Raw genomic sequence first — 23,568 nt, forward strand, 5'->3', positions numbered from 1 at the left:
TTTTGTATTTTAGTCATGAAGTCTTTGTCCATGCCTACGTCCTGAATGATATTGCCTACATTTTCTTCTAGGGGTTTTTATGGTTTTAGGTCTTACATTTAAGTCTTTAATACATCTTGAGTTAATTTTTGTATAAGGTGTAAGGAAGGGATCCAGTTTCAGTTTTCTGCATATGGCTAGCCAGTTTTCCCAACACCATTTATTAAATAGGGAATCCTTTCCACATTGCTTGTTTTTTTTCAGGTTTGCCAACGATCTGATGGTTGTAGATGTGTGGTGTTATTTCTAAGGCCTCTGTTATTTTCCATTCGTCTATTTATCTGTTTTGGTACCACTACCATGCTGTTTTGGTTACTGTAGCCTTGTAGTACAGTTTGAAGTCAAGTAGCATGATGCCTCCAGCTTTGTTCTTTTTGCTTAGGATTTTCTTGCATATACAGGCTCTTTTTTGCTCTTTATGAAATATAAAGTAGTTTTTTATAGTTCTGTGAAGAATGTCAGTGGTAGCTTGATGAGGATAGCATTGAATCTGTAAATTACTTTGGGCACTATGGCCATTTTTATAATATTGATTCTATCTATGAGCATGGAATGTTTTTCTATTTGTTCATGTCCTCTCTTATTTTCTTGAGCAGTGGTTTGTAGTTATCCTTGAAGAGGTCCTTCACATTCTTTTTCAGTTATATTCCTAGGTATTTTATTCTCTTTGTAGCAATTGTGAATGGGAGTTCACTCATGATTTGGCTGTTTGTCTATTATTGGTGTATAAAAATTCTTGTGATTTTTGCACATTGATATTGTATCCTGAGACTTTGCTGAAATTGCTTATACTTAAAGAAGTTTGCCAAATGTGATGAATCACATTGATTTATACATTATATCAACCTTGCATTTTTGGACGAAAACAAACTTGGTCATATCTCCGATATACCTTGTGTAATTTACTGTGTTAATGTTAGTAATAGCATTTAACCATCTTTGTTGATAATGGAGATTATAATTTCTTTCTTGTGCAGTCTTCATCAAGTTTTTGTATCAAAATTACAGTATTTTCATAAAATGAGTTCGGGAGCATTCCTTATCTTTTAGTTTCCTGAAAGGATTTTTGTAAGATTGAAATTATTTTTTCCTTGAAATTTTTGAAGCTGTCTAATCTGGAGTTTCCTTTGTGTGTAGGATTTTTGACTTCTGATTCTATTTTTTAAATATTTAGGTTTTCTCTTTCTCCTGGAGTACTTTTTGGTAAGTAAATACTGTTGATTTTTATCTATGTTATCTAAATTTTAAAACTTATTGGCAGGCATCTAATATTTTATTATTTGCTTAACTTCTTAATCATCTATATTGATGTCTTTTTCTCATTTCTGATAATGAATTTGACCCTTTCTTTATTGTTGTATTCAAAGAACACAACATCGATCCCCCCTATTGTACATCTACATTCTATTTCATTAATTTCTGCTTTTATCTTTTTTACTGTACTTTTGTTGGGTTTATTTTACCATTTACTAAATTCCTGAATTGGATGCTTAGATCATACAAATTTGCTTTTTCTTCTCCAACACTTCTTTTCAATTGATTACATTAACTTTATCATAAGATTTTGATATTGTATACAGTGTTTTTGTTATTTTTGAGTCCACAATGCTTTTAAACGTCCATAGAACTTTTTTCTTCAACTAATAGGTTATTTTTAAACATACTCCTTAATTTTCAAACATAAGGCTTTTCTTACCTTTTCATATTCAGTCTGTAGAATTGTTGTCTGAGAATATACTGTGTATGAGTGCTGTTCTTTGAAGTTTGTTGTCATTTGCTACATGACTTTAAATACATTTAAAAAGAGCATGAAAAATTATTGGTTTTAATTTAATTTTTATTTTTTCTAAAGACAGGGTCTTGTTCTGTCACCCAGGCTGGAGTGCAGTGGTGTGATCAATGCTCACCGTAGACTGCAATCAGCTGGGCAACCAATCCTCCCAGCCTCATGAGTAGCTAGGACTTCTGGCGTGCACTACCTTGTCTGGCTATTTTTTTTTTTTTTTGGTAGAGATGAGATCTTGCTCGTTATTAAAGCTGGTCGCAAATTCCTGGCCTCAAGCCACCCTGTTTCCTCAGCCTCCCAAAGTGCTGAGATTACAGGTGCCAGCTACTGTGCCTGGCTGGTTGCAGTATTCTGTATCAGTTAATTAACATTATTAATTATGTTCAAACTATCTAAATTTTAGTGATTTTTTTTCTAGATAGTCTGTTACTGTGAAAAATATGTTAAAATTTTTATTAAAATTCTAGATTTGAGTCTTTCACTTTATAGTTCTGTTTGTTTCTGTCTTCCATATTTTGAGACTAATTTGTGACTGAAAATGTAAAATTACTGTGTTTCCTGATGAATTCATAATAACACATTATGTTTTATAATGCTTTTTCGCCCTAAAGAAGATTTTGTGTGATATTTACATACCCTGTCTCATAATTAGTGGGACCATTCTTCATCACATAAATGTGATCACTTAGCAAAAAAAAAAAGTTTTGTGTGCTCGACATCTGTATAGGCACTCACTTATTCAATGGCCAGGTAAACATAGGTGAAAATTAGATTCAAATTGGTTAGGAGAATGTTCAGTGCAGAAAGTTGAATTTGACATAGTTCCTCAGTATATACTATTGGCTTGTGCAGAGGCCCTTGACTGATGGATGGGTGGATTGGTTAATTTATTTCCCTTAGCCATTCTTCTTCCCACCTATAGGCAGCTGACCTAATGCATTAGAAATGTGCCATAGAATTGCATTTTTATTTGCATCAATGGCATGATGCTAAAAACCTTATTATATTCCTTGCTTTTTTTTAAATTTATTTTTTATTTTTTTTATTTTAGTTTTTCTTTTTAATTTTATTGCATTTTAGGTTTTGGGGTACATGTGAAGAACATGCAAGGTTGTTGCATAGGTACACACATGGCAGTGTGATTTCCTGCCTTCCTCCCCATCACCAACATCTGGCATCTCTCCCCTTGCTATCTCTCCCCAACTCCCCACCCCTCACCTTCCCTCCCCTATTTCTCCCCAACAGACCCCAGTGTGTAGTGCTCCCCTCCCTGTGGACACATTGGGAGAACGCAACCCCTCCATGTGTTCTCATTGTTCAACACCCGCCTATGAGTGAGAACATGCAGTGTTTGATCTTCTGCTCTTCTATCAGTTTGCTGAGAATGATGGTTTCCAGGTTAATCTATGTCCCTACAAAGGACACAAACTCATCGTTTTTGATGGCTGCATAATATTCCATGGTGTATATGTGCCACATTTTCCCTGTCCAGTCTATCATCGATGGGCATTTGGGTTGGTTCCAGGTCTTTGCTATTGTAAACAGTGCCACAATGAACATTCCTGTGCACGTGTCCTTATAGTAGGACAATTTATAATCCTTTGGATATATACCCAGTAATGGGATTGCTGGGTCAAATGGAATTTCTATTTCTATGTCCTTGAGGAATCGCCACACTGTCTTCCACAATGGTTGAACTAATTTGCACTCCCACCAACAATGTAAAAGTGTTCCTATTTCTGCACATCCTCTCCAGCATCTGTTGTCTCTAGATTTTTTAATGATCGCCTTTCTAACTTTCTTTTTTTTTTGAGATGGAGTCTTGCTCTGCCACTCAGGCTGGAGTGCAGTGGTGTGATCTTGTCTCTCTACAACCTCCGCCTCCCAGGTTCAAGCAATTCTCCTGCCTCAGCCTCCTGAGTAGCTGGGATTACAGGTGCATGCCACCAGGCCAAGCTAATTTTGTATTTTAGTAGAGATGAGATTTCCCCACGTTGGCCAGGTTGGTCTCGAACTCCTGACCTCAGGTGATCTGCCCACCTAAGTCTCCTAAAGTGCTGGGATTAGAGGCCACCATGCCTGACCTATTTCTTGCTTTTAAGTACTCACTACCAAGCTTCTAATATCTTGTTATAGTGATATATTTTTAGTGATGTTCAAGGATTCAGTTGCTTCATAGTATTTTGTAATGTGCTTGCATGTTTTGTTTATTCCTTAAACAATAATTACAAATTTGTAATTCATTATTTTGGAAGGGATAAGTTCAGCCTAGAAATATCTGGTATTAATGAATATTATATGTACTTACCGTCCTTGAATTATACTAACTGCTCATTTTTAAAATTTTCTGGAATTATCCTCCATTTTGAGTTCACAGATCTCCTGTAGGCTTATTCTTTGTCATCAAACAAAGTCATTTTTATCTTTTGTCTCTCTTCTCTATAGTTTGGAATACTGTGGTTTGACATCTCTCTGCTGTCAAGATCTCTCCTCTGCTCTTAGCATCAACCAAAGACTGATGAAAATGAACCTGACACAGAATATCTTAGGGAATGAAGGAATTGCGAAGTTATATGAAGTCTTGAAGTCTCCTGAGTGTAAACTACAAGTTCTAGGGTAAGTCTCCATTGGCTTCTCATGGGGAGCATTTCCTGTAATGAGGGATTTGGGAAGCCACTCATTTATTGCAGGCCTCAAAATCAACCTGATTGTGCATCCTTGGGTATATTCTAGACCCTTGTTTTTCTCTCATAGAACATTGAATTTTGAGAGACAAAATATAGCATGGTAGTTAAATGAGTACTCTGGAACCAGCCTAGCTGAGTTTGAATTCTGACCCTACCACTAACTAAATGTTTAATTAAGGCTAGTCCTCCATCATTCTTAGTTTGGATTTGCTTATCTGTAAAATGGGTGAAATGATAAAATCTACCCATAAGGTTATTGTAAGGACCTGAGTCAAGTACTTAGAACAGTTCCTAGCATAATAGTAAACAATAAATGTGTTAGCTGTTTTCATTATTATCAGTGGTAGTATTAATTTTGCTTGGATAGCAAGGCTTTTGGAGGATTGTTTTTAATCAGTTTCTTTTTCTCTTCTGTTAATATATTCTATCTTCCTTGAACTGCTGTATCTCCCTCACTGTATCTTTCTCAGTTCCCTTCCCCACTCCTCACGCATGTTGTAATAATTTCTCTCTATTTTAACGGAACAGTTTCTTTTTCTCCTGAAATAAATTCTTTACAGAGAAAGTAGAGGGCTGTAGGGAAATTGGGTGCAGGAAAAGAGATGTTCCCTTGTTTTCTCAGGTTGTGCAAAGAGGCATTTGATGAGAAAGCCCAGAAGCTGCTGGAAGCTGTGGGAGTTAGCAATCCACACTTAATCATTAAGCCAGATTGTAACTATCATAATGAAGAAGATGGGTCTTGGTGGCGGTGTTTCTGATTTGAAGAACCTGACATTCCAATCAATCAATCAATCAATCAATCAATACCAAACCTGAATGTTTAGCTTTAGATACTCTATGCCCAGAGACAGTGCACTTCGTATCTGTCAGATACTGTTCACCCACTTCTCTGTAAAATGTTCTACTTCACACAGGGATTGAGAGGCTAAAATAAAATGAAAAGCATCAAACTCTCTGGAAAGTAGAATATGTTTTTAATTGGAGATAGAGCTTAAGAATGCAGGTAAGGGAAGCCTGGATATGAGGCTGAAGGATGGGGACAGGGAAGATCAGTTAAAGTGCCTTGTTTTTTCCTTACTTCCACTGACCTGGCTTAGTTTGCAGCCCCGCTATCTCTGGCACCTTTTATTAAAATGTGTCTCCATGTGTGTTCTTGGAATCACCAGTGTCAAGATCACTTGGGTATCTGTCTTAAAATGGAGATTCCTGAACCCCACACTAGACTTACCAAATCAGAATGTCTGGATGAGGGCCCTTAGGATCCAGTATTTTTTTATAATTTCCCAGGCAAACTCTTAAGTATAGTAATAGTGGAGAATCACTAGTTTAAGTAGAAATGGGAGTCTACTTCTACGATGAACACTTTATGTAGCTTATTATAAAGATAAGGAGGATTAAAGAAGATATAAGGTTATTTGAGGTACAGCTAGAAACAGAGTCTTTCATTTGGAAAAAACATGACACAATAAAATTTTTTGGTGTGAAAGACTGTTCTGGTTATTTACTGCTGCGTTACAAACTATCCCAAAACTTGGTGACTTAAAACAATAACCATTTCGTTAAATCTCATAACTTGGATTGGAACTCAGAAAGGGCCTAGCTGAACATTCTTATACTCCATGTGGTGTCACTTGGGGTCTCTTGATGGTATTGACCTTGCAGCCAGGTTGCTCTGGAGACCCCAGATAACTTTTACACGTCTGTTGCCTTGGCAGGGATGGCTACAAGGCTGGATTGGGCCAGACCCCTCTTCTTTGTTACCAGCCACAGTGGTTTGCAGCAGTTTTGGTCCCTGCCCCCTCAGAGGAAAGAATTCAACTGAAAGGCAGAAGTAGATTTAAAGCAGAGGCATATTTTATTAAAGAAAGCAAAGAAGCAAAGTACACTTGGAAGAAACCAAGCAGACAATTTGAGAGATTCAAGCGTCTCTCTCTTGATCCTTGGCTTGGGACTTTATACATTGACTCATCTTCTAGGGTCCATGTTCTCTTCCACTGAGCCCTCCCTTGGGCAGGTTGTTGCTTGATTACCCCATGTGCAGTGGCCTGCCAGCAATTGGGAGGGGCCCCATGCACAGTGTTTACTGAAGTTGTGTGCATGCTCCCTTGGGGTGATTTTTCCTTACTAGTCGAGCTCCCCCAGGGGAAGGTCATATACAGGTCAATGTCCACCATCTTGCCCCTTTTGCCTGATATTGTTAAAACCTTATCAGGGATTGTGGTTCACTGGCTCCAGGTGGTTTCTATCTGTTGGAGGCCTTCTTTCCTTCCTGGTGCCAGTTATGGCCACTTATGGTCTCAGAGGGATAGTTTTGTGGTCACCTGCCCTTCACCTGAGGTGAGCCAAACATCTCTGGGGGCCTTCTCGTCCTGCTCATTCTTAGAGGAAAAGGTTTATGATTGCCTGACTATGGCTTGAAAATTGGTTGCCATTCCTGGGGGCCTTCTCTCCAGCCCTGCTCATATCTGTCTACCTACCCACTCTAACATTCCCTCTAGTCTTAGGGCCTGTCCATGTGGTTTCTTCAGGGTGGAGATTCAGGATTTAAAAGGGCCAAGTGGAAGCTGCCAGTTTCCTTAAAAGCTAGGCCCAGAATTGGCATAAAGTCACTTCCATAATCCTGTATTGGTGAAAACGGTACAAGCCAGCTCAGATTCTAGGGCAATCAATTATTGATTGGAGTAGTGTCAAAGAATCTGTGGCCTTCTTTTAGTTCACCACAAATGTAATGTTTTTTTCCTTGTCTGTGGGAGATAATAAAGCCTCTTAACTGATTGTAAGGCAAAAACCAACACATTTTCTTTGTTAACACAGTCAATTCTCACACAGTTTTGGTCACCAAAATGAGTTTTTACCACACCGAGCACATTTCCAGCACTAGCTGGGTGTCCTATACTTCAATTCCATGCTGACATTATCATCCCGGAGAGAGCTTTATATCTCACAGGTGAGGATCTCAGTCCCACAAGACTGTCCCCTATATGAAGTACCAATTGCAAGTCCCAGGTTGTGACCTGTACTTCCGACAAACTGGCTATAATTCAGGGTTCCCACAACTCTCTTTCCCTGGGTTCCATAATTTGCTAGGATGGCTCACAGAACTCAGGGAGATACTTTAATTACATCTACCCATTTATTATAGAGAATATTACAAATTATACAAATGAACAGCTATATGAAAGATACATAGGGCGAGGTTCAGGAGGATTCTATTCCTGTGGATTTAACTTGTGCCACCCTGTCAGCATGTGGATGTGTTTAGTAACCAGGGAGCTTTCTGAACCCTATCTCTCTGTTTTTGTGGAAGCTTCATTAGGTAGGCATGACTGATTAAATCACTGGGCTTTGTGATAAACTCAACCTTCAGCACCCCCATGCTTCTTTGGAGGTCAGGATGGGGAGTGCTGAAAGTTCCAACCCTTTAATCACATGGTTGGTTCTCCTAGAACCAGCTCACGTCCTGAGGCTATCCAGAAGCCTCTAGCTACCAGCCATCATGCAAAACCACTTATTGTTTCAAATATTCCCAAAGTTTTAGGAACTGTATGCCTTGAAAGGGGCCAGGAAATCATACTCATATAATATTCCCAGAGTCAATGTGGCAGGACTGGAGAATAGACCTTGGCAGTCAGAGGGGGCAAATGTTTTTCATGAAAATTTGCAAGTAATGTTACTGGTGCTGATATCTACATAAAACTGATATTGCTGACATTTGGCATAGATAATATATAGAGAGGTGGCTTTTCTGAGGGTGATTTCCAGTGAGAACAGTCTTGCTAGTTAGAGAAAGCTAACTGGGGCTGTTATAACAAACACAGAAAGAAAGTATACACCAAAGTGGTGACACCTCTTTCACATGATAGAGGTGTCTATCACCATCTTGAGCTGCAGTCACCATCTCATCCTTCACAGACAACAGGATTTTCAAGCAGCCCAAGGAAAATGCCAACAAAGGTAAATGTTTCTTAAGATAATTTCTACCAGACTGTCAGAAAAAGGAACATTCTTATAATTCTGAAATCATTTCAGAGCATTACAGAAGAAGACAGGTTTTCCAATTCATTTTTTAAAGATGGAAAACTATTGATAATAGAATCTGACAACTAAAATGAGTGACCGAGGCGTAAGTCTCAAATCGTCAGGATTTATTGAGCCAGCTTGAGAATGCATCTGGGAAAAATGTGAGTTACAGATGCATCTGTGGCTATTTTTTCCATAGAGGGTCTCGAGAGGTTTAGAATTTATATATTTTCCTTTTAAAAGGAGGTGTGGCAGTGAGATTAATGATTATAGAGTTTTCAGACTTTAGTGTCCAGTAGATCCACATTTTACATAAGGTGAACATTTGAACTAAAAAGGAATAGAGGAAGTAGATGTCTCAGAAAGGAGTGAAGGAACAATTTTTGTCTTTTTTTTTAACTGGGGGAAAATTGTGGAGTCTTTTTTTTTCTTTTTTCTTCCTTTTTTTTTTTTGAGACAGAGTCTCACTCTGTCACCCAGGCTGGGGTGCAGTAGTGGTGCAATCTTGGCTCACTGCAACCTTGGCCTCCCAGGTTCAATTGATTCTTCTGCCTCAGCCTCCTGAGTAACTGGGACTATAGCCACATGCCACCATGCTGGGCTCATCTTTGCATTTTTAGTAGAGACAGGGTTTCACCATGTTGGCCAGGCTGGTCTTGATCTTCTGACCTCGTGATCCACCTGCCTCAGTCTCCCAAAGTGCTGAGATTACAGGTGTGAGCCACTGCACCCGGCTAGTGTGGAGTATTTTGAAAGGGCTGGTTTCTGTTTAGACTATAGGGAAGAAAGCCTAATGGTAGTTAGCTAGGCAGAGGGAATAATGTGGTGTGTCTGACCTCCCATCTCTCCTAACATGAATGGGAACTCAGCTTCCAAGGTTTTTACAGGGTTCCCTTGGGGTCCATTCAGTCAGTTGGGGGCTTCGGATTTTATTTCTCAAACCTAATAGCACTATCAAGAAACTTAAAGATGAATGTCACTTATGAATATGCAAAGATCTAGTATTAAAATTTTTGAAAATTTCAACATTTAATTAAAATACACTGTGATTATTGTGACTTAGAAATGCAAGAGTAGGTTGGTGTTAGGAGGAATATTATAATTTATCACATTAATTGGATGATGTGGAAAAATTATTTACCTCAATTTATGTTGAAAAGGCATTTAATAAAATTCAGTCTCTTTGTGAGGTAGTTTCATAACATGAGGTATGTTTCTCTTAAACTAATAGCAATACAGTTAGAAGCATTAGCATTTAAACATTGAAAACAAGCATTAAGACTATGAATTTCCCTTTGCATAGCTGATCCTCTCTGGCTACCCTGCTTCTCTTCCTGCTCTTTACACAGCTGGCTGTCGATGATTCCTTAACCTGCAGTCGAAATATCACCACCTCAGAGAGGTTGAGCACTCTATCTTATATATCATCGTTGCCCCTCCCCTTTCCTAGCAAAACATCATGTTTCTTTTTTTCTACCACTAGCATAGATATGTAATTATTTCCTGTTGCTTATCTCCTTCATCACAATGCAAGTTCTATGAGAACAGAAGCTATGACCCTTTTCTTCACTATTTTATTTCCAGCCTACAGCACAGTGTCTTCATGCACATGGGAGCTATGATTCAAGAATGAATGAATGAATGAAGAATGAATAGAAGCAAAAACATCCTACTCTTCCAGGGAACATTTGTATTATTTTTCAACTTCCCAGCAACTCGGTAAAGTAGGTGATCTTGTTATCATGGGAAGACCCGCAGACTCCAGCAGCCTGGGAAGTCACTTCCTGAAACACCTCAGTCTCTGGAGACTCCTGAAATCGCATCCGGTGGGAGTCCCAGGATTTCAACCCAGGGTGCCCCATGTTTCTAGGTGTCTTCTTACATTTTTTTAGTTGGGTGTGGTGAATCAGCTCTCAGGTCCTGCCCTTCTGCTTCTCCTTCTGTGTCCCTGGGCTAGACACCCTCGGAATTTGGCATGGGGCGCCTGGTAAGGCGTGGCCGCGGCTGCAAGGGAGTTGACTCCAATTCTGGTCTCCATCACCAGGGAAAGCAGGACGTTGGACAGCGCCGAGAGCCCACAACCACTTGCATTTCTCCCTTTAGTTCTAAGTTCTTTGCCCAGAGGGTCGATTTCGCCAATCTGAGCCGAGGTCCCAATCTCCGAAGCCGCTCTCCTAAAGACAGAAATGGATTCCCCAAAAGTAGATGCTTACCATTCATTGAAGTAACTTACATATATGTGAATTAAGCAAAACATTAAGTGTCAACCAGCCTTTTTCATGCTGTTTCAATAAATGAGGATGTACTAGTCCATTTTCACGCTGCTGATAAGAACATACCTGAGACTGAGCAATTTACAAAAGAAAGAGGTTTTAATGGACTTACAGTTCCATGTGGCTGGGGAAAGCATCTACTTATGGGAGAAATGAGGGTGGTTGCGGGCTCTCGGCGCTGTCCAGGGTCCTGCTTTCTCTTGTATGGAGAGGCACGGTGGTTCACTCCTGGAGGTCAAGGTGGGTGGATTACCTGAGGTCAGGTGTTCGAGACCAGCCTGGCCAACATGGTGAAACCCCGTCTCTACTAAAAATGCCAAAATTAGCCGGGTGTTGTGGTGGAGGTGAGTGCTTGTAATCCCAGCCACACAGGAGGCTGAGGCAGGAGAATCATTTAAATCCAGGAGGTGGAGATTGCAGTGAGTCAAGATCACACCATTGCACTCCAGAACTCAGTATATAAAAAAAGGAAACAAATTAGATTACATTAAATCATTAAATCTTTTAAAACTTAGGAGGTAACCAAATTGGGAGTCTCCCTCCCCAGTGCTGATGAACTTGTGGGATAGCATAGAGCCATGGGGTTGTTCCACATGCCTGGAATATTGAACCAGAACTCAATCCCTGAAGATAGCAGAAACAAAGTAAGGGTCCCAGGCCACAGGCACTTGGTTCTGCTTCAGGGAAATTTCCCTGACCTTTCTAGTTGGAAAGAGTCTCATGTAATTGTCTTAGGGACTTATACCCTGGAGATATAGGGATTTTCAAGACAGTTATTTGTATTCTCCAACTCTTCCTTGTCAGGACATGGCCCTGTGCAGATTTTGGCGGCGGGTAGGGGAAGAAGGTGATTCCTCTGTCTCTTTTTCCATAGTGAATACATTTATCTTCTCCATCTCGGAGCTTTTCTGCCCCCTAAATTCTCATCTAGAGTCACCTGTTCCAGTTACTCTCTTGGAGGATACTGAGGCCAATGTAGTCAGTAAGATACTCTTTAGAGAATGCCCCCTCTTTGCCTGGTTCTTGTTCCTTTGGTGTACTCTTCCTTGTTCATCAATATTCACACCTTCACTCATCATTCAGATATACCACAATTCTCTGCCATTAGTTGTAAAAGGAATAAAAAATATTGTGAGTCATTCTTTGTCACAATCACATAGACAGTAGTATATAAACCATAAAATATTAACCTACTTAATGTATTTTTGCATTTTCAGGTATTGTAAGTATACATTAAATTGTTACTTAATAATTTTTCAAAATGAATGGTCTAAACCGTGGGTGTTAGAATTTATGAAGCCCATCTGTGTTAGAACCCCTTTATTGCAGTTTACTTGGCAACTGTTTAGGTATCCTGGGGACCCCATTTGCAACTGGCATCTGAAGTGAGGGTAGCCTTATTGTGAACAAGCCCTTAAAATGTGCGTCTGCACTAATTCCTGGTACTTCGTGTCAGAATTGAATTGTAGGATACATGATTGGTGGCAGAAAATCAAGAATTGTTGTTGGAAAATAATATACTATATTCCCTTGATTACTGCAGTAGTCTCCCAGCCAACTTGAGGATTTCTACAACCCCTCAGTTTCAATAATTCACTAGAACCATTCACAGCACTCAAGAAAGGGCTATACATTTTGTCATGAGTAGTTCAAGGTTAGAAATAACCAGGCCCATGCATATTTGTGTCTTTCCACAACGTCAGGCTTTTATTGATGCTATTTCAATCACAAATGCCACCTGGAATTCCCAAGGAGACAATTATTCAGAGTACTTCCTGTTTACTCCCCAGCCAGAGCCATGGTCACACAGGTTCAAGCCACTCCATATTCAGTCAATATGGCAAACCATACATAATAGTATAGTTAATCAATATCCAAATGTTATAGGTTAAACATTCCACAAAAACCAAAATAACATTTATCACCAAGAGGAAAAAGAGATCGTGTAAGAGTTAAAGAAAGAGGAAAGAAACATGAAATGTGGCTTGACAGTCAAAAACAAGTTTCTTTAATTAAAACCTGAGAGGCACTCCTGGCCAATTGTGGTCAGAGGCACTTTCTCTTACAGACTAAGAGGATACATTGGTTTCAGGGTGAGGGAGCTTATCACAAGCTTGAAAGTTTATGTGTGTGGAGAAGTTTATGGCAGGGTTGGAATCTCTCAGGGAGAAAGGGAGGTTATCTTGAGTTAGACATCTTTCTGGCCTGGAGGGAGGTTATCTCAAGGCTGGTATCTTCTAGGCTTGGGGGTGGTTATGTTGAGGCTGGCATCTTCCTGGCCAGAGGGGGCTTATCTAGGGGATAGAATGCCTGTGGTTGGGGAGGAGTTTGGAATGTTTCTGATTGGAGATGTTATTTGTGATTTATGGTCATGCTGACCTTAGTCATTAGGCTAATGCCCTTTGGATTTAGGCGGTATTTTTTTAATTCCATTTTAGGTTTGGGGGTACATGTGAAGAACATGCAAGATTGTTGCATAGGTACACACATGGCAGTGTGATTTGCTGCCTTTCATCTATATGTGGCATTTCTCCCCATGCTATAGGTGGGTGTTGAACAATGAGAACACGTTTTTTTTTTTTTTTTAGATAAACTTTAGAACTTTTGACCTGCTCTGTCAATCCAGACTCTATAGTTATAAAAAGGAGGAAGGACAGTGTGTTCTTTCTGGGTAGTTCCTGCTGATGAGGGGATGGAGAGTTTTCTGGTCTCGGGTTTACTGTAGGAACAAAGCTGTCTGTAGATGTTTTTGGGTAGCTGTTTGTGAAATGGCCATGATCCTGTCAGTTAAAAATCTTGAAAAAGGTTAATTAGGCAGGGTAAGAACATTAGTTCCAGGTGTATTATTAGGAGAGGGCCCAGGAATGGGATGACGCATTGTCAGGAACAAATGCTCGGTGCTGCAAAGAAGAATCAACACTGAGACAAAGGATATCTCAGCAAGGCAAATTTACTTTCCACAGAACTCATGATGGAGCAATGAACAATGAACAAAGGAGGGAAGGAGTTTTTATTTGTAATGAAGCTCGTCCCTGCTACTATGTCTGGTATCCATTGGCTAGAGATGGACTGCACAACCTAAGCTGAACCCAGTTTGCTAACTTGAAAAGTGCAGGAGTGTGGTTATACCAGCTGAGAGTGCAGTTTCAACGGGAAGAGTGATTATCACAGGAGGGGTAATCTATAGAGTGGGTAGCAGATGTGGAATGTGGTTTCTATAGCTAAAGAACGGTGGGAAGTTTGTTTACCAGGGCGGGGGATACAAAGAGTAAGGAAGTCTGGCCTTGAAAGCAGGGATCAAAGAACAAGGACTCTGAGCAAGTTAACCCTTTGAAGAGGAACTCTTTTTTTTTTTTATCTAACAACCCATGCTATGGTTTTGTTCCCAAAACAAAAATTTATTTGGTTGTTTTGGTACTCCCTTGGCTTTTTAGCTCTTTAAGTTTTTTAGCAGTGTTTTTTCCTAGGCCTGATTTGTTGATATAGAAACAACATTTCTTACCTAATGAGAGGCAGAGGCACCTGTTTAGAAAGTCTCATGTGTTATTTCCTGTTAGTAACCGTTATTCCTGCCATGAGGGTAATAATTAAGCAAGATACTACAGTAACTGAGATTTTCTGTCTGATATTCCACCCTGAGGGTGCTGCAGTATATAGTCCTATTGCAAATAGTAGAGTGCATAAAGCAGTTCCCACAAGGGTGGTATAATAAATAATTTCCATGAAAAAGTTTTAATATTTGTCTTAAAAGAAGAGTTAGGAATGACAAAAGTATTTGGTGAGGTAGGGGTGAGACTAAGATGAGTAGTTGTCAGTTACTTATCTTTTATGATTTTCAGCTTAGTGTTTTCTATTTCTTTACATTGATGTTTAGGACTTTTTGGGGAGCTACCAGGGGTTGGTGCCTTAGTTTTCAAGGATTTGACTTGAGTGTAATGTATTTAGAAGTTGATTCCTGCAACACATACCATCTTAATTACCCTGGGTTCTGTAGACTTACTAGACATGGGGCAAAGGATTCCAGGTACCCTCAGTTATTAGTTGTCAGCAGCAGCAGCAAAGAGATTTTTTCCTGTGATGGTCGGGGGGCTTAGAGGCAGTGCCTGCCGAAACATCTAGTTTTCTGTTTATAGGACTTTAAGAAAGCAGAGCTTATTTTGAAAACTTGTAGCCAGAAAAAATAGAATTTAAACAGTAGAAAATAATAAAAATAGAAAAACATTAGGCAACACTAGAATTTAACAACAGGCAGTGCTATACTTTTTGAAACATAATTTTCTCTCTCCAGTTTACCATTTTTATTAAAAGACAAATTATGGTAGGACTGGTGCACTTTATTATACTCAGCTTAATTATTTGCATACAGTGGAGCAAGAATAATTATTTGTTACATAGACCTTTTAAATTGGCTTCGACGGAACTTTGTTTTATAGAAGGAATCTAAGATGATACTCATTTAAAGCCGAGCCTAGCCATGGATTTGTGTCATCAAACACGCATGAGTTGGTGAATTCCATTCCTCTTGAGGTCCCAAGATAACTTGGGGTTCCCAGCCGGCTAGAAGTGAGATTCTTTACTTCCCACAGATCAGAAACCTTGTACAGGGACTGTGCACACAAAATATGAGGCCTGTTTTCCAAGGGCTTTATTGGCTCCATAAGTCAAGTTTGATTCCTTAAAGGAAAGCACACCATTCCAGTCAAAGCCTTGGTAAAATAACCACTTTCTCCAATCGTGTCCTCTTACAAAAGAAAACAGATTCTTATTGCACTTATGCAAATAACCATATTGCCATAACTTAATGATACTCACAGATAGTTTCCAAATTCTGGAGAGAATTAGAGAGAAACAAGTATTTTCCAAATTTTGTTCATGGGAGTATACTAAATTGTTAAAAGCTGTCAGTAGCTCAAAAGAGAAGTTTCTTTGACTTTAAAAAGCAAAACAAAGGATTAGCAATATTTTAAGCACAATCTTACAAAGGTTACTCCAGTCTCCTATTAATTTAGTTGATGCAGTTAATTCCCATCCTGCTTCATATTAACATTTTAGCTTTTCAAAAGTCCTGAATATTTTTCCTCTATTCTGATGATGCAATGTCTAAAGTTATCAGAAACCTGCATTTAAAAGCACTTGTTAGAGCTTTAGAGCTGATTATAAAACCATCTTTTAAAGAGGACCAAAACGAGACAATTATTTGTGGATGACAAAAAGTTTTAGGGTAACCATAGTTAAAGACACAATTGACAAGGTTATTTCTTACCTCTGTGGCAAACAATAATTTTAACGTAACAATTATAGTTATTACTGATAATGTACACTGAAATATTTTAGGATTATAGGAGTCCCCCATAACTTTGGAACACATGCGAATAACATATTTATACAAATATAGCCCAAAGAAAGCCAAACACCATTTTATATTTGACAATGCTTCCTGTATGATTTTATACCAATTAAGCCAAACTTTATATTAGTGTGCTCTTAATGTTAAACTCAATTTTAATAAAACCTTGTGGGCATATTTATCCAAATTTAATGTCTGACCATAAGGTAAGATTTTTATAGACTGTTTTCAACCCTTTATAATTTTTGTTAAAGAAAAGGTTAGTGCTTTAAGAAAAACCCATTGTACTTTTACTTTAATGCTCAATTTATAGAAAAACAGGATGATACCCCTTAAACTTTAGCCAGTATGTTTACACACAGAATTTCCTTTACAATTAACCTTTCAAAACTTTCTTAAACCTTTAAAATAATTCCTTAACCATTTAATATAGGTAAAACTCCACGTTCTTATGCCTCTTTATAATCTTTTTACCAAAAGTATATTTTACTTTCCTTACACGCCTTGCACATAAACTGTTTCTTCAATAGTTTTAAATACATGTTACACTGTTAACTTTTAGCAACGTTTACCTTTGTTGAAAACCTTGGAAAGTTTGGGATTTTCATTATGTGCTAGGTGTAGATCCTAGGACCTAGACAGAAGTGCAGATAAGGTCTGGTTTATTCCAACATTTAACTCCATGTGTCTTACGTTTTACCTAGCTGCAAATCAGGCAAGTTGTACAGCTAAGAGTAAGAGTTATAGTGACATTTTATAAAGTATTCAGGAGGCCTAATTACTTTTAAACTATACAATATTTATTGCATAAATTCCCTTTTATAAAATTTTTCATGACTTTCGCAATTTCTGACATGCCTTAACTATTTGACTTGTGGTAAACATCGCTTTCTTTAAATCAACCAGTTAATTTACTTTAGGACAAGACTTTACCACGTGAGATTCTTTTTATATAAATTTCCTTTTCTTTAATATTAAAGATAACAGTTCTTTCCAAAAACAAACTTCCTTCATGTCTGTGGACCAGACTGCCTAAGAACACAACATTAGAAGTTAGGATGTTTTACTAAATAGTTTAAGATGTAGCTATCTTCATTAAATCAATCTTAATGCTTCGTTTATTAAAAAATTACACAAGCAAATATTAGTTTGTTTGGGCTGAGTTATAGTTTTGTAGCCTCTATGCCAAATTTTGATTCCTTATACTATTTGGCAGAGATAAGTATGAAATTGCTTGATTAAGAAATGCGAACAAAAATGTATGCTGGCAACTCTTAAGACATTTCTAATCTTACTGTACCCATAAGTTTAAAGCCACATGAACAGAAAGTTTCCACAGCTTTTACTTTTTCCTTAAAAATATTTGATTTACTTGCTTATTTTTCTTAGGCCAATTAATTAGACCTCTTTTAATAGATACTGCACTCATAACAATTACATAGCCACAGAGACAACCAGAAGTTTCAGCAGTGTAAGATTTTTTTTCCTGCTAATTTCCCAATTGGATTATTGGCCTTCAGGTGAGGCCCTTTAAGAACAGAGCTAGGAAAACAGTTTCTAGGGCCTAATAAACAAGTATAGCTGGAGTACAAAGACAGATTTGGAGAGGAACTTATTTACCCCTAATTCTAGGGGTTCCATAACAATGATAGATTTTTCTCGACAGGATTTGTGGTGTCTTTTCTGTTTTCCCAAGGAGTCCCAGGCCACCAGAAGTTATTTTAGGGTTTTTTTATACATGCTCAAGGAGTACCAAGACAGAGTGGAGAAAAGTAGTTCAGTTAACTGAGAAAAATCTTTTCCAGGAAAACAAGATTGATGAAGAGAAAAATGTAAAGGCCTTTTTAATATCCTTATAGCTTTGATTTATGACAAATCAGACATGGTGAAAGGGACATTAACCTGGACAATGTCTTTAACCCCAGCCACTTCCCAGAGAGGGAGAATGGCAGAGGTGGTTTTGAATGGGTAACAGGTGGAGAAGGAGTGGTGTTTGGGGCTGAAGGCATAGAGGCAGGAGGGGCAACTAGGCCAGAGGGTTTGGATGGGCAAGGAGTGGACACAGGGGGATAAGAATAGAGAGGGGCTTCATCTGCAGGGTCAAAAGGAGTTTCAGAGGAAGGAGAGACCTAGGGAGGGTTTTTATTAAGAAGATAGATTTTATGAGAGGTGTAAGTTTGAACAGGGAGGGTTGGGATTTAAGGTAGAAGTAGAAGAAAGCCTGAATATAGAGAACATCTTGCCATTTGCCTTTCCTGGTTATAAAATTGTTAAGGTTCCTGAGAACTTGCAAGTCAAAGGAGCTATTTTCAGGCCATCAGCTGTCATTAACTAATATGTATTGGGGCCAGGACCCTTACAGTAAATGACTAAATGCTTAAGCCAAGTTTGGTGAGTTTGTGAAGGAGACAGCACAGTGGAGAGGGCTTACGAATGTGGGAATTGTTTGGTACCCATGTGGACTGGTGAGAAGAAGCCAAGGGTGTCTGTTTTTGTTCTAGGTGTCCCCAGACAGAAAACAGATCCAGAATCCTCTTTCTAAAGAAGATGGTCAAGCTGAGAAGAAACTGGGCATCCCCAAGATTTCCTCTAGCTTAGTCCCGCTGGTCCTCTGAGGACTGAGACTGCTCAGCTGGCTTTTCCAGGGTACCACGAGAAAGCCGGAGGGGAAAGAAGCGGGTGAGTAGATCTTACCAGTCAGCTGGATTCGTGTCTGATGGATGTTCTGGTTGGAATTGGAAAGGACGTCTTGAACTGCAGCTGCACAAGGAAGAGAGAGAGGAAAAAAAGGGAGGATAAGGGAAAAGTGAAGTGAGAGAAAAGATGGGGCAGGTGGCCAGAGACCTTAGGATTCAGAAATTAACTCAGGATGAGCTGCCACTGCTTTCTGGGTTGCAGGAGAGCCTCTGCCCACAGCACCTGTCCCTGGTTTTGGCACCAAATATATGAGTTAAAGAGGAAAGAAACATAAAACTTGACTTGGCAGTCAAAGACAGGTTTTCTTTAGTTAAAACCTGTGAGGCACTGCTGCCCGATTGCGGTCAGAAGCACTTTCTCTTACAGGCTAAGAGTATATATTGGTTTTAGGGTGAAGGGGCTTATTACAAGGTTGGAATGCTTATGTGTGTGGAGAAGTTTATGGCAGAGTTGGAATCTCCCAGGAAGAGAGGGGGTTATCTTGGTTGGGACAGACATCTTTTTGACCGGGGGGGTGGTTATTTTGAGGCTGGCATCTACTTGGCCAGAGGGGGCTTATCTAGGGGATAGATAGCATGTCTCTGGTTGGGGAGGAGTTTGGAATGAATGTTTCTGGTTGGAGATGCTATTTGTGGTTTATGGTCATTCTGACCTTAGCCATTAGGCTGATGCCTTATGGATTTAGGTGGTTTTTTATTAGGTGAACTTTAGAATGAGGGGCTTGTCCAAGATGATGATGCTCCTGCTCTGTCAGGAGAAAGGGTTAATGAACCAGTCCAGGGAAAGTGAAGAAGACAGAGTCCTGATCTGGGCCAAGCGGTCTGGGTGGTCTGTTGGTCTTGCAAGGAAGAGTTTTTGACTGCAAGATGGTATCACTTACGATGGCCATTTTGAGCTGCTGAAGGCCTAATCTTTTATAGTCACAGAGTCCTCTGATGAGAACAGATAGTAGAAGAGTGCTTGTTTGTGTCTTTATGTGGTTGGATGCAGTCTTTATTTTTTTAATTTGCATTAAACAAAACATATTATTCTTATTGCCAAAGTGTCCTGTGAAATATCAAGTGGAATCTTTTTCTAAGATGGAGTTAGTTAGGTCAAGGGTGCTCTATATACTTGTGATTACAGTTTATTATAAAGGATAGAAGGGAACAGCCAGATGAAGAGGTACATAAGGCAAGGAAGAGGAAAAGGTGTACAGTTTCCATGCCCTCTGTGGCATGCCACCCTCCCAGCACATCCATGTGTTCATCAATCTAAAAATTCCCTAAACATCGCTTCTTGGAGTTTTTAATGTGAAATCTCATCATATAGATCCGACTGATTAAATGACCGGCTATCAGTAATTAAATACAACCTCTAGCTCCTCTCCTCTCTCTGGAAGTCAGGGCAGGAGGTAGAGCTAAAGTTCCAACCCTCCATTCACAGAGTTGGTTTCTCTGGTGAGCAGCCCCAATTCTAAAGTTATCTAGGGATCCCACTATGAATCACCTTATTAGCATAAACTCAGGTATGGTCAAAGGGTTTCTTTATGGATAACAAAAGACAGTCCTACCACTCAAGAATCTCCAAGGGTTTTAGAAGGTCTGTACCAGCAACCAGGACAAGGACCAAATACACACACACACACACACACACACACACACACACACACACACATTTGTTACATCACAGGTTACCCCTTGGTCTTTGACCATGGATTCTTTTTAGCAAAAGGATCACCTGTCTGAGCAACATTTTGAGGAAGGAGTGTGGTATAGAAATAGGAGGCTTTTAACTCATTTTTCCAATTCATTTGACTATAGATATTGGCATTGTAATTTTTTACCAACAATGCAAGTGTAAGACCAGATTACATTATGGTAGATGTAACTTGAAAAATAAAAAGTCAAAAAATGCTGGCACTTTGCTAGAGCCCCATTCAGTACTTAATAATTAGTTCAGTCTTTTATCATATTGCATGAAAATGTCTCCTGGGATGAGGCCACTCCAGTTTGCAGGCTTCCATTTGATCCCACCTAGTTCCAATAGCAGGAGTGGTATCAGCAATAGATGGTTTCATCCTTTGAGGCATCAGATATAATTGAGTAAACGAAAATAACATCTTTTGCTCTGAGCATCCTTCAAGGTGTTAAAGTACTATTGAGTTTCCCTCATTCCAGAACCCATTTTTTGTTTCTTTATCCTCATCTACCTTTTCTCCTTCTCTTCATTTATACAAACTTTTCCACCTTTGGAAGGGACATTAGGTTCAACCACTGTGCTGGTCTAATTGCAGGCAGCAATAGTAATCTAGCTAGTAACTCCCCATCAGTCCACTGCTATTCATATAGGTAGTGTTACATAGTTATAGAAATGGGCTATTTTTACCATTAGACAATATAACTGCATTCATGGTCAATCCTAATATTTCTAGATGAAGTGAAGGCACAATCTGCTCCATCAGGCCTGTAGGATTTCTGACATAAAGTTTAGAATATAGCTATACTTTGTTTAGGAATCATCACTGCCTCCAGCATTTGCAGTTGCAGCCTTGAGCCTGTGACCACGAAGTAGGAAAAGCAAAATTGAGGTGACATGGCAAAGAAAGAAGAAAGTAGAGTCATCAGTCATCTTCCCTGTGGGAAAAAATACATAGTCATACCAGTATCTTCTCTGATTCCCCATCCTGCTGATCTACCAGAAGACCAGGAATCTATTTAGTGAGGACACTCTTTCACTGTCTCCTTGTTGTTGAGTGTGTGCACACATTTGTGAAGGCATGCAAGCCAGCTCTTCATGCTTTTATATTCTCCCATTTTAGGCAACTAGTGTTTCAAATGCCCATTCCAGCTCTCTATTGAATTGTTATATTACTCTGAGGAAAATATCTCTCTGCTCATTGTTGAGATTATAGGTTGTGAAAGGTGTTCCTCAGTCTGAAGAAATGTTACTTGGTAGTCCAAATTGATGCAATATCTTCTATTCTGATTCTTTGACAGTTCTCTGAACATTTGCATCTAACACTGGGTAAGCAAAGCCAAGTCCAGTGTCTGTTCCTGTCAAAACCCACTCATAGCCAGCATCAGTCCCACCTACCAGCTATGCTCAGATCTTCTCCCAGTGACTCCAACACCGCCATCTGCAGTGTCTGTCTCTTATTTTTGGAAGATAAAACCGTTTTTAGTGGTATTTTGTGCTTGAAAGGTGCACCAGGAATATGTGTAGAGTTAATCCATCTCAACACTGCTGCAGGCCCCCAATATCCACTCATTTCATGGACCCAGGCGACCACTTCAAGCAAGCAAACTGGAATATCTACTAGTCAATTCCAGTCACCTGCTGAACCTACAAGTGGATTTTTCTGTTAGACATCAACATACCTTAATGGAGTACCAACTTACTCCTTCCCAGATTCCCTTAGTGATTTTCCTATCACCACTATTTAAAGGGTATGCCTTTAATAGGCAGTTTTCCATTTCTCTCTGTCTGGCCATATGGTCAAGCCATTGGTCACCATCCAGAAGGCAGTAAAAACTCAAGCAGGGGGTTTTATCCTTGTCCAATTCTTGCATCACTATAAGAAAAATAGCACATTATGTTGTCCATCAAACTGGTTTATTTTTATCTTCTTCCAACATAGAGGTGGCCTTCCAAATAGGATGCTGTCCATTCACCTTGAAACTGTTATCTATAAACCAGACAACTCTCTGCTGGTCATGTGAGAACTATTCACAGGGTACTATCCATATAAAAGAATCTGGCATCTCCTCACAATATTCCAAAGTCAGTCCTGGGGAAGTCTACCTGCTCCCTTAGTAGTGTATTCCTATTTTGACATAAGAAATATATGTTTGGGTTCTGCTCGCAGTTACTGACACAAAGATCCTAAAACCTTTGGAACTTCTTGGGTGATACCCATACCCTTTGTTTTATGAGGTGAGTCTCAGCGGGCTCTTGGATAGCTTTGGGATGGTGACTGGTCACCAGAAATACCAAGCCATGATTAGAGGTGGAGAATTTTCAGCCCTACACCCCATCTTCCAGGGAAGGGAAATTGGCTAGAGATTGACTTAATCAATTGTGTCTATGTCACTAAGCCTCCATAAAAATCCGTAAAACACTGGCTTAGGAGAGCTTTCAGGTTGGTGAACACATTCACTTGCCAGAAGGGTGGCACGCTTCAACTTCATGGGTCAGAAGTGCCTACGCTCTGGACCGTTCCAGACCTTGACTTAAGTACATCTTCATCTGTTGTTTATCTGTATCTTTTATCATAATCTTTATAATAAACTGGAAACATGTTTTCCAGATTTCTGTGTACATCATAGCAAATTATCAAATCCAAGGAGAGGGTTGTGGGAATCCCTAATTTGTAGCCAAGTCGGATAAGAAGTGTGGATGATCTGGGTACCTACTTCTTGGGACTGGTGTCTGAAGTTGGGGTTAATCTTGTGTAAATAAGCCCTTTGAGGTCTGCAATAATTCAGGTAGTTAGGGTCAAAATTGAATTATAGGACACCCTGTTGGTGTCCAGGAGCTGGGGAATTGGTTGGTGTGGGAAAAACCCTATATTTAAATAAAATTTAATCTGTGGTAAAATACATATAACATTGTGTTCACCATCTTAATCAGTTTGGTAGTGTTAGGTGTATTCATATTTACTGTGGAAAAATACATAAAGCATTGTGTTCACCATCTTAACCAGTTTAATAGTGTTAAGTGTTTTCATATTGTTGTGCA

At 39.3% G+C, this 23,568-nt stretch overlaps 1 protein-coding gene across 1 annotated transcript in view; it reads left to right on the forward strand.

Moving 5' to 3' along the window:
* The window catches only part of NLRP14 (NLR family pyrin domain containing 14), a 38,774-nt gene extending 33,414 nt beyond the window's left edge, over window positions 1-5,360 (forward strand). The window contains exons 10-11 of the mRNA XM_032240611.1: window positions 4,271-4,441; window positions 5,135-5,360. Coding sequence (XP_032096502.1) covers window positions 4,271-4,441; window positions 5,135-5,270 — 307 coding nt within the window. The 3' untranslated portion in view covers window positions 5,271-5,360. The remainder of the gene's footprint in view (window positions 1-4,270; window positions 4,442-5,134) is intronic.
* The last annotated feature ends 18,208 nt before the right edge of the window (window positions 5,361-23,568 follow it).

This window comes from Sapajus apella, unplaced genomic scaffold (genome assembly GCF_009761245.1).
Source record: "Sapajus apella isolate SASKATOON/1434 unplaced genomic scaffold, GSC_monkey_1.0 scaffold47, whole genome shotgun sequence".
Lineage (NCBI taxonomy): Eukaryota > Metazoa > Chordata > Mammalia > Primates > Cebidae > Sapajus > Sapajus apella.